General features: G+C 39.3%; 1 protein-coding gene across 4 annotated transcripts; it reads right to left on the reverse strand.

Annotated features, from left to right (window-relative positions):
- Window positions 1-496: 496 nt before the first annotated feature.
- Window positions 497-13,609, reverse strand: znf280d (zinc finger protein 280D). 4 transcript variants are annotated; one of them, XM_068310746.1, is made up of 18 exons: window positions 13,452-13,609; window positions 10,976-11,115; window positions 10,260-10,474; window positions 10,083-10,179; window positions 9,730-9,954; window positions 9,564-9,638; window positions 9,359-9,465; window positions 8,338-8,522; window positions 6,154-6,311; window positions 5,981-6,081; window positions 5,738-5,884; window positions 4,611-4,745; window positions 4,303-4,520; window positions 3,419-3,559; window positions 3,275-3,343; window positions 3,090-3,205; window positions 2,973-2,997; window positions 497-2,625 (listed from the first exon to the last, which is right to left on the reverse strand). In XM_068310746.1, the coding sequence occupies exons 2-18, from the start codon at window positions 11,106-11,108 to the stop codon at window positions 2,259-2,261; spliced, it is 2,514 nt and encodes an 837-aa protein (XP_068166847.1). In that variant the 5' UTR covers window positions 11,109-11,115; window positions 13,452-13,609; the 3' UTR covers window positions 497-2,258. The 4 variants fall into 4 exon arrangements, with proteins under 4 accessions (XP_068166847.1, XP_068166825.1, XP_068166814.1 ...); XM_068310724.1 differs by having other exon boundaries at window positions 9,730-9,951; window positions 13,452-13,584; XM_068310713.1 differs by having other exon boundaries at window positions 2,973-2,994; window positions 13,452-13,584.
- Window positions 13,610-15,063: the final 1,454 nt, after the last annotated feature.

Here is a 15,063-nt window from a genome sequence, read left to right on the forward strand (position 1 = left end):
ATGATTGGATTATTTTATTCTTTTTACTCAATTCAGCCACACGTATCGAAAATTACTATAAATCTCATAAAAATTCATGTAAAATTAAATGTATTTAATGTATGAATAGGTTGAAAAAATATTGTGATGAGAGGTGTTTTGTTGATTCTGGAGACAGGAACTACACAAGCCAAAGAGCTTTTACCTGTCAGCCTGTTTTTTTCAGAAGGTGGTGAAGTCTGTTGTAATAACATATTTTAAAAAAAATTAAATAAAAAATTTGAATTCATGTGTGGACATCACTGCACACCAATGTAATAATCGATCTTAACAGTATTGATGACTGAAGATTATGTAATGAATGTATTAACTGTAACTTGGTAGGTTATACAGTATTCTAGTCGTGTGAAACTTGACCTACAGGAAAAACAGTGGCCTCATAAAAAACAAAAAAAAAACAGTAAGTACTAATACACTTTCAGAACGTAATGTTCAAAAAATCACCCAGAAACTCAAGCCTCTTGTAATAAAGATTTATTTACAAACCAAACAACAAGATAACACATGATCCAAACCCAACAGATTATACATGAAGAATGTGTCCTACAGGGAGCACACTAGTTTTAGGGGAATGTTGGTTACATTTACAGTGTCATCATCGATGTAGAAGCACTTACAGGCTACAGATATTGTATATACATATAAAATCCCTTATTCAAAGCCACGATTCAACGAAAAACTTTTTCAAAAAGACTAAAAAGCAAAGTATAGATCAACCGATCGACCAGCAACTGAGACAAAACAGCTGGTTGATAGATTTATGAAGCCAGACTGTTGAGTACCTCTGCCAGTGGCAACAGCAGTAAAAATCAAATAAAATCAGTTTAAGAACAGTGGTATACACATTTAGTTCACTTTAAATAGCCACTGCTTCAGTTCAGAGCTAACATCCCATTTGTTCATGATCAGAGTCTGACGTTTGTACTGCATTTCTTAATGGTTCACAGGGTTTAAGTGCTGGGATACATGTTACTCTGGGAAGTTAAAACAAAGTGGCATCAATAATCTGTTCCACATTACTTATTTCTGTCACATCCTAGTGACAATTTATTTTGGTATAGCAACTTCACATTCAATGAATTGAGATGGAAAAAACACACACCAAAGAATGAGAAAACTTGTTCACTGACAGCAGAGAGAAACAGTGTGATAAATATTCCTCTGTTATCAACCAGTTTTTGAACCTGAACGATCCATAAACGTTTAGTCCTGGAATCAGGTACTACACACTCAGCTCTGATGGTTAAATCATGAATGTTCCTATTCTTTACCTGTAAATGTATAGTGTTTTTTGGTGGACTAAAAATCTCAAGGGCCCGGTACATTAAAATTGTTTTTTGAGATCAAAATTATTGGACAGTTTTTAATTCTTAAAATCCCCTAAACAGGACGTGTAAGCCTAAAAAATGAGGTATAGATTTTGTATATCAAGTTCCACCTAGAATCCAGATTTAATCATGTTTTGGGTATTTCAATAGTGATATACATTTAGTATTTTTTTATGTTAAAAAAAAAAAACTTCTACTAGAGAGGGTCCAGCACAGATTCCAAAATGACATGAAGGGTAAAGACCACCTTCATGTATATTCCTCTATATGACTGTAAATGTAAATGTCCTGTTTTTGGTTTGCTACAGACACACCACCCATTCCTGCTTTCTCCTTCTGAACCTGTCTTGTTTGGATAACCCAGAAGAAAATATTTTGCGTACGTATGTACACACACATACATAAGTGTGTATGTATATATGTGTACACGTACTGTGAAGAAATCCTACACCAAAGCAGAAGAGTAAATGTGAATAAAATGTAAACTGATTTACATTTTTCACCGTCCGTAGGTGAGAAATGTGTTTCTCTAACAGATGGAAGAGTGTCTGAAGGCTATGCCTCTAGAACCTGGAACCCTGATCTCATGGGGTCAAAATCAGAATGACCTACAACAGAACTAAACTGGACAAAACCTGAATGAGAACTTTTAAAGTGGAACAAAAAAAATACAGATTAAAAAAAAGAAAAAAGGCAAACCTAAATCAGATTCACCGAATTTAAATACTGGGCCCAAGGGGAGTTAACAGTAAAACTAGTAGCAAAGCAATGTATTCAAATGTTCGAGATCTATTACACAATGTGACTCCATTACTTTCTTAGTCATAACTGTAAAGCATTCCAAAGTTGTGTGTGCTGTTTAGACGACGAACAGCTTTCCTCTTATTTAAACTACTGTTTCCTTGTCTCAGGCACCGACCCCGAGACGGGGAGCTGCTCTTTGAGCTCAAGGCTCTTTGAGGCACTGACCGATTCAGCACTAAGATCTAAAACCACATCTGACGCACGGGGAGACGGTGAAGCCGACAGCAACGACTGCTTGAACTGTCCTTCAGACGAGCTGGAAACACAAAGTGCTGTGGAACTCTTTTGTTGATCAGCCGCCGGTGACGTCTGCTCCGCTGCTGATGTGTTGACTGCTAGAGGAACACTTCGAGATGCTACACTTTCAGCTACTTTCAAGTCCATTTGCTTGTGTCTTTGAGCAGCTGTCGACTTCAAAAGGTATGAGACTTTTGCTGGTTGCCCCGTGGGATGCCTGTGCAAACAAAAAGGACATCGTTATAAAAGCATCATTTCACAAAATGCACTAAATGCACGATTACAGACACAATATACACTTTTGAATGAAAGCCAACGTGAGCTGTTGATCAAGATCGCTGCTGTCTGACTACAAATATAAGTGATAAATGGTCTGCCAAGATAATAAAAAGACGGGGTAAATTTCCCAGTTTGGGATAAATAAAGTATATCTATCTATCTAAACATCACAGAGCCAAGACCACAGCTGAAAAAAAATCCATTTAACTTGGATTATGTTTATTTAGGTTTTTTTTTACAGATTAAACATGACAAAATGTAATGTGGGTAGTAGTTTCTACTCACACTCGATGTTTGGCTTTCATATCTGCTGGGTTAAAAACAAGAGACAACCTTTTTTCAAGAATGATGTGACAAGTTAAAAGCCTGGTTTTGGGTGGAACGAGCAGGAAGGGGACGTACCTTTTTCCTGAATGACTCTGCATACGTGATTTGGTCTATCGTTTAAATGCTTGGTCATCAAGTCACCACCTGACGCATCCAGCAGGAGGTCACAGTTGAGACACACCAGGGTTAGTCTGAAGGCACAAACATCTTTTCTCAGATTCAATTTCAAACACAAAGCATTAACTATGACGCACGCTTACTTTAACGGAGACGGATTTTTCCTGTGGTCCAGTTTCTGAAATCTGGCATTAGCTCTGGTACTATGAAATCTAAAAGACAGATATGTCCCAAATCAGTATGTTGGGTCTGAAGAACATGAAGCATGGAATCATTTCCTTACCTACCGTATCATATGATTCCCAATGGAGACTTTGCAACTTGTCCGATATTTGCACGCGCCGCAACTTGCAACCATTGGGAAATGAGTGAAGAAGTGATCAACTTTGGAGTTGCACTCGATGCAAATGTAACACCGCCCATCAACACTAAAAGGAGAAAACACAAAGTTCAATTCGGTTTTATCGACTTTTAAACACAAAAGCAAAATTTTCTATTTGTGTCAAGTCATATCTTAAGAATTCAAGATTAAATCAAATTATTAGTTTTTTAAGTCGTCAGGGTATTATTTTACTAGCATATATATATAAACCTAAACCAATCAGCTTTGATAATGATCTGCAGAGATAACTGCAGCTTCCTACTTTTTTCCGCTGTTCTTCTGAACATCTTTGAAAGTCAACACCTTGTGACAGAAGCATGGATGGTTTTTGATTAGTGAGCCCAATTAGTCAAATATTACACTTATTGATTTTTAAGAAATTCCACTCAGTGCTACACACCATTTTATTTTTAGTCTTATGTCTGCAAATTTAACTGAAAATGGATTTAGTAAAGTTGTGTAATCCTGTCATGGGGCCCAGCCAGAGGGGACGCAGCGGCCAGAGGACTCAAGATAAATGGAAAGGGTTGTGCCAGGAAGGCCGTTTATATAATAATAGATACTAGTAATCAAAGAGGGATGGAGAATCCTAAATGATCCCAGGAATAAACATTTTGTGAAACATGTTCCCATAAAAGCTAAATATGAAAGAAAAAAAAAACCCTTGTAATCACACTTTTAACCCTTCCTTTATTTGTCGTTGTTACACCGATGATCATGCAGTCTTATAAAAATGTAACCAGTTCCTGCTTTAGTCTGATTTCTGGGTGAAGAAGCTCTGCCAACAACCTGAGATTCCTGAGAGCCAGGTTGTGTTTGCTTGTGCGTCCGTCTTGTTTCTTGTTCTGTGTTGCGTTGGCTTTCCCGGCTCCGTTCGATTTCGACTTGGACATGTTGTCTGGAAGTTTTATTTGCTGATGATACCTTGGACCGACAACAATGCCAGAGTGATCAGAGAAGATTGGCATTGGGGGAGTCTTTCCTGTGAGGGAGGCTCGGATGGTCACCTGGGAGGAGAAATACACGTGTGTATATTAATGCTGAGCTAATTTAAGAACAAATAAATCACATCAGTTTAAAATAAACTGATAACAGACCTTTGTTCCTGGAGGAAGGCCCTCCAAAGCTTTAGGCTTTTTAAACGTCTTATGAACGTTGGCCTTGTGTTCCACTTTCTCCTTGTAGGTGAGGAAGTTCAGCCTACATTTTCCACAGCGCTGGATCCCCTTTTTCTGCAAAAGGTAAACCACATTATAAAAATAAAACTAATAAATGGTGAAACTAGAGGCTGATTATGGAAATGTTTCATTTGGCATCACTAAAAGAAGTTATTTTCTTTGCCATTATTAGAATTTAAAATTAATTTTGATAGTTCAGTTAGCCTTTCGTGTTATTGTAAGATGGGTGATACATAAATCTTCGTAAAAATGACATCACAACATTTAGAGGATCATTTAGAGGATGCACTTTTTTTTAGCTTGGCTATAAAGGAACAAATGGTTGGATGAAAGTGACATTACTTGATGAATCATGAATTTACATTAATCAAGGTGATGATGGTATGGCAGGCATCAATGATCCGATGCTGTATATCAGATGAAAAACCAGAAACGGCGATCATTACCTCAACAGTTAAAGCAAATGTGTGCACTGGAAACCTGAACATGATTCCCATTTCATTAGCAGACAACATGTTTGGTGACGCAGTAATGATAAACAATAATACATCTTGTCCCAGAGCAAAGAGTGTTCCAGTGGTTCTTCAAAAAAAGTAAATAAACTCAATGATGAAGCCAACAAACAGAAATCTCAGAGTTTTTTTTCTTGTTTTAAAGGTTCACATTTCAGATTTACATTTTCCATGAATGGATTCTGTGTCTCAAAGAATCCAGGTGTCATCAAATACATTTTAAATGTAAATACATTTCTGATGGTTATCTTGTAATTCTGACCTCTATTTAATCTATGAGAATCAATCAGTTTCAATATTGGAAGCATGTTTTCTAAAGCCACCCTGTTCAACCATGAAGCAAATCCTGTTTTGAGTTTTCTCTGAGGCGCGTCTCTTTGTTTGTTTGGTGCTCAGTAACAAAGTCAGACAATCATCCTTTAACTGCAGCAGAGGTCAAACAAACAAAATCCAACCTGGCAACCAAAGCCAATTGTCGAAACTAAACATGATAATTCACAGTAGCAGCAAACTGCTTAGTGACGGAGCAGATACCTGATGCTTCATGTAGTGCTGCATGTACATATGACTGCTTTTAAGAACGCGGAGGCAGAAGGGACAGAGCAGGTCTTTAGTATTTTCATGGACGCTTCGGAAATGCGTCTCTACATCGGAGAAGAAGGACGACCTGTAGTTGCAGACCTGTGGGATCAGTAAAACAGTCAGTAATGTTTCACGTTTTCCCTGACACATAACCCCCCCCCCCCCCCGCAAAAAAAAAGAAGAAAATAAAACGACCTGGCAGACGTATGGCATCTCCCCAGGCTTGTGGTTGTCCTTCATGTGCTCCAACAGAACTTGCTCTGACTCAAACGCCAGCTCGCATATCTTACAATTAGCTAAAAAAAAAGAAGTCATTTTCAAACTGCTGACCAAACAATCCTGCTGTATTTAGCCCATTTTTGCCATACTTGAGGATTCGATGGGGCTGTGAGCGCTCTCGATGTGGCACTGGAGCTGGAACGGAGTCATGTACTGACGGTAGCAATGCTGGCACGTGGTGTGACTTTCCCAGCTTTCGCTGCTCTGCTTTTCCAACTCCAGGTGGTGCTTCATGTGGTTCATGAACCTGCAACACAGGGAAGAAGGCCCCCATGACCGATCTGAGACACAAGATTGAAGCCACTTCTTACCAGGCTGTCTGTAAAGCTATTCAAGAACACGTGGAATGTGGAACAACAAATATACAGTATTTGTATATGTATCAAAGGTCCAACTCCTGCTGCAAGAAACATTCCCAAACCATGATACTCCCTCCTTTCACTGACTTCTTCACACACTTTGGGTTCCGTCTTTCCCCAATTGTTAAAAAAACATGTTTCCCATCTGAGCCAAATAAATTCATCTTGCTTTCATCACTGTAGTAGTTGATCTTCAGTGTGTTTACGTGTGTGTGTATTTATACATACACATGGTTGTTCTGAGCTCTTGGAAGTTGTAAAGAGATTTTTGCCACTTTTTTTTTTTTTTTTCATTGATTGTTGCTGCTCTTTCCCATTGTAAAAATGTAAAATATTTTTAATTGTCATCATTTATTTCAAAATGTGTAGAAAATAAGAAATCTGGGCTATTATCTCTACAAAATGACCCCCCCCCCCCCCAAAAAAAAGTCAGACATGGGGTTAAAAATCTCCCAATGGACTGCATACTTTCAGGTCCCAAAGGGCCCAAAGATAAATGAAGTGCTCTTCTTGTGCCTCATGTTTTAAGCATGTATAATGGCCATTATAATATCAGCAATTACACGGAGCCGTTTGCTGGGCCTAATGATGTAGTGCAGCGGTGCTCTGTGTAGCGTCTCCACAGCTCCCCGCCGTCGCTGCTCCGACGAGGCACAGCCCATTTTTCAGCCTGCCGGTTCTGCTGCCTCAGCTCCCCAAATAGAAACTTTCATGTGGATGACCTATGACCTTGACTGCGAGAGCACGGTTTGAGTACAAATGTGTTTCCCTTTTAAAAGCAGCTTACAGAGGCTTTTTTTTTAGTGTTCTGAAGGAAAAGTTATTTAATCAAAAGAGCATTTCTTACGCCACCTAAACTAGCAGTCATTTTTCATCTTTAGACCCATGAGGAGAAACGGTCGAATTCTGTCGTACATCTGAGAGGAAAACAGCGGTGAGGGCCTGAGGAAGACGTCTGTGATTTCTATAAATCCATCAAGAATTTATGACTTATTTTATTTTATTTTACATATCTTATTTTCACATTCACTGTGAGACCGAGAGCATCACAGACACACAGGGGTAAGAACAAAGAGAGCCGAAGTCTGGAAGAGTGAGATCTCAACAGAAATACGCGTGGCGTGACAACGAACCAATCCCACTTCTCCCCCCAAATTAAATGCGTTCAGATGCAAACTGAACAACAAACGGAGGGGCAGAAGATAAAGGTAGAAAACATACCTGATCTGTATTACCTTTTCCCACACTCTGATAGACTGTTTTAAACGCTTTTATATTAAAGAAAAGCCACAGGAGGAATCGTGAGATGGAACGCAGCCCGCACACGGATGCTGTCAACCAATACCATGCGCGTACAGTATCACGTGACTACCTACTAAAAATCTGTGATGTAGTGAAGCCGTGCCTCTTGAAGCGCGAATAAGTGACGGATTATTGTATTTGAAAATTGCGGGGGTTTTCCTTAACCTACGTTATTCTCATACAGTTTTGGACAATAAACATGTCTCCTTTATTATTTTCATTTAAACTTTATCATCTCAGTTTTGACACAAGTTGATAATGAAGCAGCAACATGCTCATATACAATTGTAAGACTTTTTTTTTTTTTAACGTTTGCAAGAAATTCCTGAGCAAATCAGGTAGAACTTATCCAGCAGAAAATCAACCTGACTTGGGAGGGAGAGATCTGACTGTTGTGTTTGTTTATCAAAGTATGAATGTCTGACAATTATCTCGACTGTAATGGAGTAGAATATCACTGATGTGATGAGTGATGTCCCATTTCCTAAGACAATTTCCATCACTAATCCTCATAACTCTGACTCCCCGAAGGAAGGAATACAATATAAGAAATTAACATTAACATTATCAGATTGTTATTTTACTGAGGGCAAAAACAAGTGTTCATCATACCTGACGTTATTCTTGAGGACCTTTAAGCAGCTCTGGCACTTGAACGTACTGGTGTTCTTCTGAACCGGCTTCATTCCGTCTCCGTCGAAGCGACCGTAGTAAAACTCTGACACCAGCATAATGCGTTTGTTTGGGCTCGTGTTCTGAGCTGAAGGAGCTCTGCTTTCCACCTTTGCACAGCACTTCTGGAATAAAATATGTTCTAGATGAATATGTAACTTTCAAGTTGATTGCTCATTTATTAAGCCAATCAGAAACATTTTAATTCATTTAAACAAGCAGGATGTCTTTCATTGACAAGAAACAGTTAGGAAGAATTTATGTAAGGTGTTTCTGATGTGATTCTTCTGCTTGCATATCTGAGAAAAATCTCAATTCTAAACTTTAAAATGAGTAAATTACTAGAATAATTTGAATGAACAAGTGCTCCTTCATTGCACGGAAGATTTATTTACAGTCTAAAGATAAGTTTAATGTTTCAAATGAAATGTTTTAACCTGAAAACCCTGAAAATCTGAAAGACAAAAATCAGAAATTCAATATATAACCATGTAAATGAAAATATACAATGAATTAAATTTTAAATAGCACCACTTACTTGGTTCTTGTGTCTAAAAGTTGTCTTGACTAAAACAGAATAGTATAAGATCAGCTATGGACATGAAATAAAGTTCGAGATAATAAAAGCCACAACTTGGTATTTTGTAGAAAATGTTTTCAAAAAAAAAGAAAAGAAAAAAAGAGTTACAATCTGTGACGAACAATCAGAAGAAATTCCTTCTTTTTTGACGGGAGGATTATTAAAGTCTACATGTTTTCCTTTGGTTCAAAAAACCCACAAAAGTCAAGACGTATAACTAAAAAAAATTGTGGAAAGATTCCAATTTTTTTTCACGTGAGGAATACAATTTATCTCATTCCTTGAACAGAAAATAACACTTTTAATTAAACATAGATTTTGACAGATACTTAATGTTTTAATTCAAAGTTCTATCGACGGACTTCACAAGTTTTTACTCACCGTCATGTGAACTCTCAGAGTCTCCTGTGAAAAGAATTCTGCTGGACACTTTGGGCATGTTTTCTTAACGATTCCATTTTCCACTGGGACATTTATTTTGGTCGGACCTACAGAAAAAGTGTTACATCTGCTATTAAAACAGCGGAGGAATGAGGACTGGGTGTAGTATAATGCCAGTATTATTTCTATGGCAACAGAAACTTACCTAAATCAAGCTTGGCTTTTTTTGCTGCATCTTCCGTTTGCTGTGGTGGGAGGGTGCGTTTGACTACGACTGGGTCTGTATGAATAAAAACCATTTACGTCCACTCACTGTCAGCTCATTGTTCTGCAAGGATAGTAATAATAAAACATTATTTAAAAAGAAATACCTCTGATGTTGTTTACAGGGTTTACGGGTAGAGAAATGGTGGGAAACGCTTGTGATTTGGAGTTGTTGACTTGCGTCTGGCTGGACAGCGGTGAGTAGAGAGCGGGGGTCTGCACGTTGGACAAAGTCACGATGTTGTTGCTGATCTGCTGCACCTGAGGCCTGTGGACGGCTCCAGCTATCACTGTGGCTGGACTGACGTGCTGGAAAAGCTGCTGCTGACCTGCTGGAAGACAGAACAACCAACTTTATGCTCAAGATTAAAACAATGAGGAAATCTTGGTCATTATAGAAAATCACTGAGAGAGAGAGAAGAAAATTTACTCCTAAGAAGTCTAATAAATGCAGGTTTACCTTGAACAATAGCGAATGTAGTCCCGGGGGGGTACTGCGACCCAAGAGAGGCAATAAAATCGTTGTTTGCTAATCGGGGAGAGGTGACAATAAAGCCCTGGAAAACAGGAACACACTCACTAAACATGTGTCTGTTGTGCACATCATTTGAACAAATGATATCCGTATCGGTAATACCTGGTTATTGACGATGACCGGCTGAGGGGCGACCGTTGTCAGATTGGGGGCTGAACTATTCACTGTGTTTCCAGCAATGCCCAAAGGCAGCATTATCTGTGAGGGGGTGATGGCCGGCTGAAGACTCGGGAGCTTCTTGTCTTGTTTCTCAGGACACTTCTTCTGATCAGGGGGGGGTTTACGCTTAATATTTTTACCATTGTTTTGGTTATTAGCTGTTGGAAAGTAACAAAAGGACCAAAATTAGCAAAGGATTGTAATCAAACATGTTACAATTAAAGATCAAGCATTAGGAGATTCTCTGCAAACAAAAAAACATCATATGTTTAACAAATAATACACAGCAAATTTTGGAAATACACACGCAAACATACACAGACACACACAGACATACACAAGATACAATTTGTTGGGGGGGGTTACATCTCTTCCTTTCCTCAATAATTTAAAATACATATGAAAAAACAGTTTCTTTTTCTTTTTTTCCTGTCTTTATTTTGGGACAAATTTCACCCTCTATAACCCCTGTGTGTGTGTGTGTGTGTGTGTTGGTACAGTATATTATATTAGCATTAATTAGCTGTTTAAAAGTAATGAAACAGCCGTTGATTCTGAAGCGCACACATTATAATAATTAACAAAAAGATTTGTTCTTTTAACCATCACAGAAGCGTGTTTAAACAATTAACTTCTATTTATGTAGAACTGTCACATACAGAGTACTCCAACGAAGATGGGTTCATCATCATCATCATCATCATCATCATCATCTATCAAGGTAATTTGGGGAACTTGTTTCTGCCATGGCTCCAGCTCCTCCTCAACACATTCCATAAAAAGTTCAGACATGGTGGAGCTGCAAAAAACAGGCAAACACAATATTTAACTACATTATTTCCCGCTCTATAAGGAGCACTGGATTACAAGGCATACCTTCAATGAATGGCCAATTTCAAAAGCTTTTTCTATATATAAGGCGCACCTGATTATAAGGCGCACTGTCGGTTTTTGAGAAAGTTAAAGGCTTTTAGGTGCACCTTATAGTGTGGAAAATATGGTAACATAAAGACTACAGGTATTAGTGGGGATTACACAGAAAAATGCACTACAGCATAACAATTATCAAGCAAGCTCATTATATAGATGAATTCTGTGGTTTCTTATCCAAATGTCCAGCTGGTTGAAAAAGTTGACCTATAGCCAGTTAGCTCCTGATTAAAACCAATACACTGATTTTATATTAAAAACTATATAATCAGCGACTCGGATGTTGAGCCACTGTCCCATTACTTAAACTAGTAATAATTGTATCTTAATATTATGGTACATCATAAAAACTGCAATATCTTTGATACACAAGCATCATACACAATAATTAATAATCATTTTAATACCCTCATAAATCAGGTTATGGGGAAATTCACATTAGTATTAAGCTATATGTATTGGCTATTGGATAACTTTTATTTCACAACCCATCGAAGTAATTTCTAACACTTGTAGATTCTGGAACTAGGTTGGCAGTACGTGCTTACAGTAATACATGCAGCTCTTTCATTTCAACCTCTGAGAAAGGAATGGAATTTAAATTTGTATGAATCAAAACAATGAAGCTGAGCAGGATGACAAAACTGCACAATGATTCTCTGAGCTGTCTGTAAAGATTCTTAATCATCCAGTCATGGCAGATATCTGTGTCGATCACCGACACACAGGTGAAGCCTGTAGGACTGTCCTTCATCAACTCTCTTTGTTGACATCCTTGACAGCTCCCATCATTTTAAATACCTGGGAAATCACCACCAGCTGCTCACATCATTACAACCATCAACCATCATTACAGTATTTTCTGCACTATAAGGCGCACCTAAAAGCCTTTAAATTTCTCGGAAACGTACAGTGCGCCTCATAATCCAGTGCAATTTATATGGGAAAGGTTTTAAAATAAGCCATTCAATGAAGGTACGCCTTTTAATCCAGTGCGCCTTATAGTGCGGAAACTGGTCCTCGATTGCTCTGTTTCTGCATCAACATGAGGTGGAACCAGATAACCACAGAGAGCCGGTAACGCTTCGTCCAAACAGTCCACCAGCAGACAGCCCATTCACAAACACTGAGTGTGACGGCCCTGAAAGTAACAGCACTAACAGCAACTGGATCTGTGGACACTGTGACATCACAGCAAACTGTGTCACACCCAGTGAGTTGGAATGAGTCCCAGTGGTGAGGTGACATCAGCTCATACATCCTCCAAGCAGTTCCATTGAGAGCGATGCACTAACTAGTGGAGTTAATCCAGATAACATGTCTTTTTCTAAATGTTATAATGAGTAATCAAACACTGCGATGGAGCTGTGATCCTGCTGTACACCCAAAAAAGACAAAGCAGTTCTGTGGAAAACATCTTTCGATCAGTCATTTGTCATCAATATCAAGATATTGATTATAGCCTCTGTGAATGTATGGACTTACACAGGTCTCAGCAGTTAAAACCCAACATCAGATCAAAGTACATGAAGCCATTAGAACCATGTGAGCTGTTCCATGAAAATCTAAAGTAACACAGCAAAAATTCGTGATGGTCTTCAGACTAGATCAGACATAATTCACCTTTATTAACGAACAAAGCCGGTCCAAGATGGCGACAGTCAAACCACTGGACAAATGATGGCTGGAATTGACACAAAACTGTTTACTCAAAGCGTTAAATTCCCTTTATTATCTGATATGTGACAGGAATGAGCTCAGGAATAAGTTATTTATACTGATGAAATACAGTCAGTCAACATGATGTGAGCAGAAAGGATGCTGTTATAGTCTGGAGTTGTTTTTGTTGCCTCCATCATCAACTCACTTTATTACAAAACAGCTTCTTCAAAACTCTTCAATTATCAAACTATCGATCCCTTCCCTGCTTCAGTGAACAAATGTCCTGTCACCAGTACCGACGGATTTGCTGTTATTAGCTTCTCTGCTAACTAGCTATCGATTATGGTTTCCACAACTCTTGTTCTCCTATCCTAAGACGCAGTGTGATAATAGTTAAGATGTTTATTACAAAAAACAACCGTACTCCATCATCCGCTGCGTCCTCATGTTGAAAGAGTCATTATCGATCGGCTCAGTGTAACGCTAGCTAGGCTGCGTTAGCACAGCCCGGCTGTTGGGACAAAGGCGTGGCGCTCAGCCTACCTGTCTGGGACTCGAACCGAAGTCGTTCCGGTAAAGACGCTTCGCTCACACAACCCGAGGTCAACAGAGTTCAGACACACCGCGATGACTTGACGCAGGAGAGCGAAACGGCTGTGGAACAGAGAGGCGGAAACATAAGGTCCACACGTCCGGATACATGTTGGTGCACTTCCTAAAGCGTCCGGACTACTTCCTCCTGCAGCCAGGCGGAACGACTCTGCTCCTGCAGGGGGGAATAAACATTTACGCGCTATAAACTTGTCATCTGACACAGCTGCAATAAATATTTTACAACATCAGGAATCAGAGTTGATCTCGGTAGTAATCCTCCTCCTGATGGCCTGCTACAGCCGAAGTGATGGGATGGAGGCTTGGAGATACTCACTCAGCCACAGGCCTTCAGTGAGGAGACTGACGGAGAGTCAGACCTTCATAAGTCTCCAGCATGTCAAAGTGATTACAGGAATAATTGTTAACAGCTTTAGTAAATGTGCATGGTCAGTTTCCATAGTAGGCCGGTCCCAAGTCGGGATGAATGCAAACAAATATAAGCATTCATATAAATAATTTCATAGTGGATTGGACTTGGGGTTAACCTACGAGACGTCGATGGAAATTCAGCTACTGGTCAGCAGATTCTCAGACAGAAACAGAAGAGCAAAGGAAAGACCCAGGATCTGAATATGGTGGTTTTGAATGTGGGGAATGTGATAAGGAAAAGCTAGGGAGTTGGCTGACATGATGATCAGGAGGAAGACAGATTTACTGTATGTGCAGGAGAGCAGGTGGAAAGACAGTAAGTCTAGAAGCCGAGGAGCAGGATTCAAATTAATTTACAGTGTAGATGGCAGGAGAAATGGAAATGGGGGTCATTTTAAAAGAAAAGTTAATCAAGAGTATCTTGGAGGTGAAAACAGTGTCAGATCGAGTGATAAGGACGAAACTTGAAATTGAGGGTGTTACGTATAATATGATTAGTGGTTTTGCTGTACGGGTAGGATGTGAATCCGTCCAGGCCAGTGTCCATAAGGCGGCTCCTTGTCAAGCTCTCGGTGCACCACAGCGAGACGCCTCCTTTGTGTCCATGGGCTGTCAACGTAAGTGACACCTGAAACAGCTCCATTAAGCTGTCGTCAGTCTCTGACTGACTTGTCTTTTTCTCTGTGTTCTTATCTGATTGCGGCTGATAGAAGCGGAGCTTAAGTCAGGCTCTGGGAGGACGCTTTCACTCAGACAATGGACAGATAGAGCGCTGTGCAAACTCTCACCACTGTGCTGAAGGGGACTGAGATTAGTAGAAGGCAGCTAAACAACATCTGGGACAACACAGACAGATGACATATGAAAATACTGACTGCTAATGCTGGAGCTACTAGAGCAAATGTGTCAAACTCAAGGCCCAAGGGCCAGATGTGGCCCGCTATATCATTTTATGTGGCCCGCAAGAGCATAAAGGGTCAGAGTGTCCAAAAATAAATAGGTCAAAAGTGTGTTTTGACCAAAACTACATTTCCCACAAGGCAGTAATTAAACCCATGTTAACTTTGACAAAACCATTTTAAACAAAGTTAATGTCTTGACTTGTGTTTGATGTTATTTGTCTTCATTCACT

The sequence above is a fragment of the Antennarius striatus genome, chromosome 1, assembly GCF_040054535.1.
Source record: "Antennarius striatus isolate MH-2024 chromosome 1, ASM4005453v1, whole genome shotgun sequence".
Classification (NCBI taxonomy): domain Eukaryota; kingdom Metazoa; phylum Chordata; class Actinopteri; order Lophiiformes; family Antennariidae; genus Antennarius; species Antennarius striatus.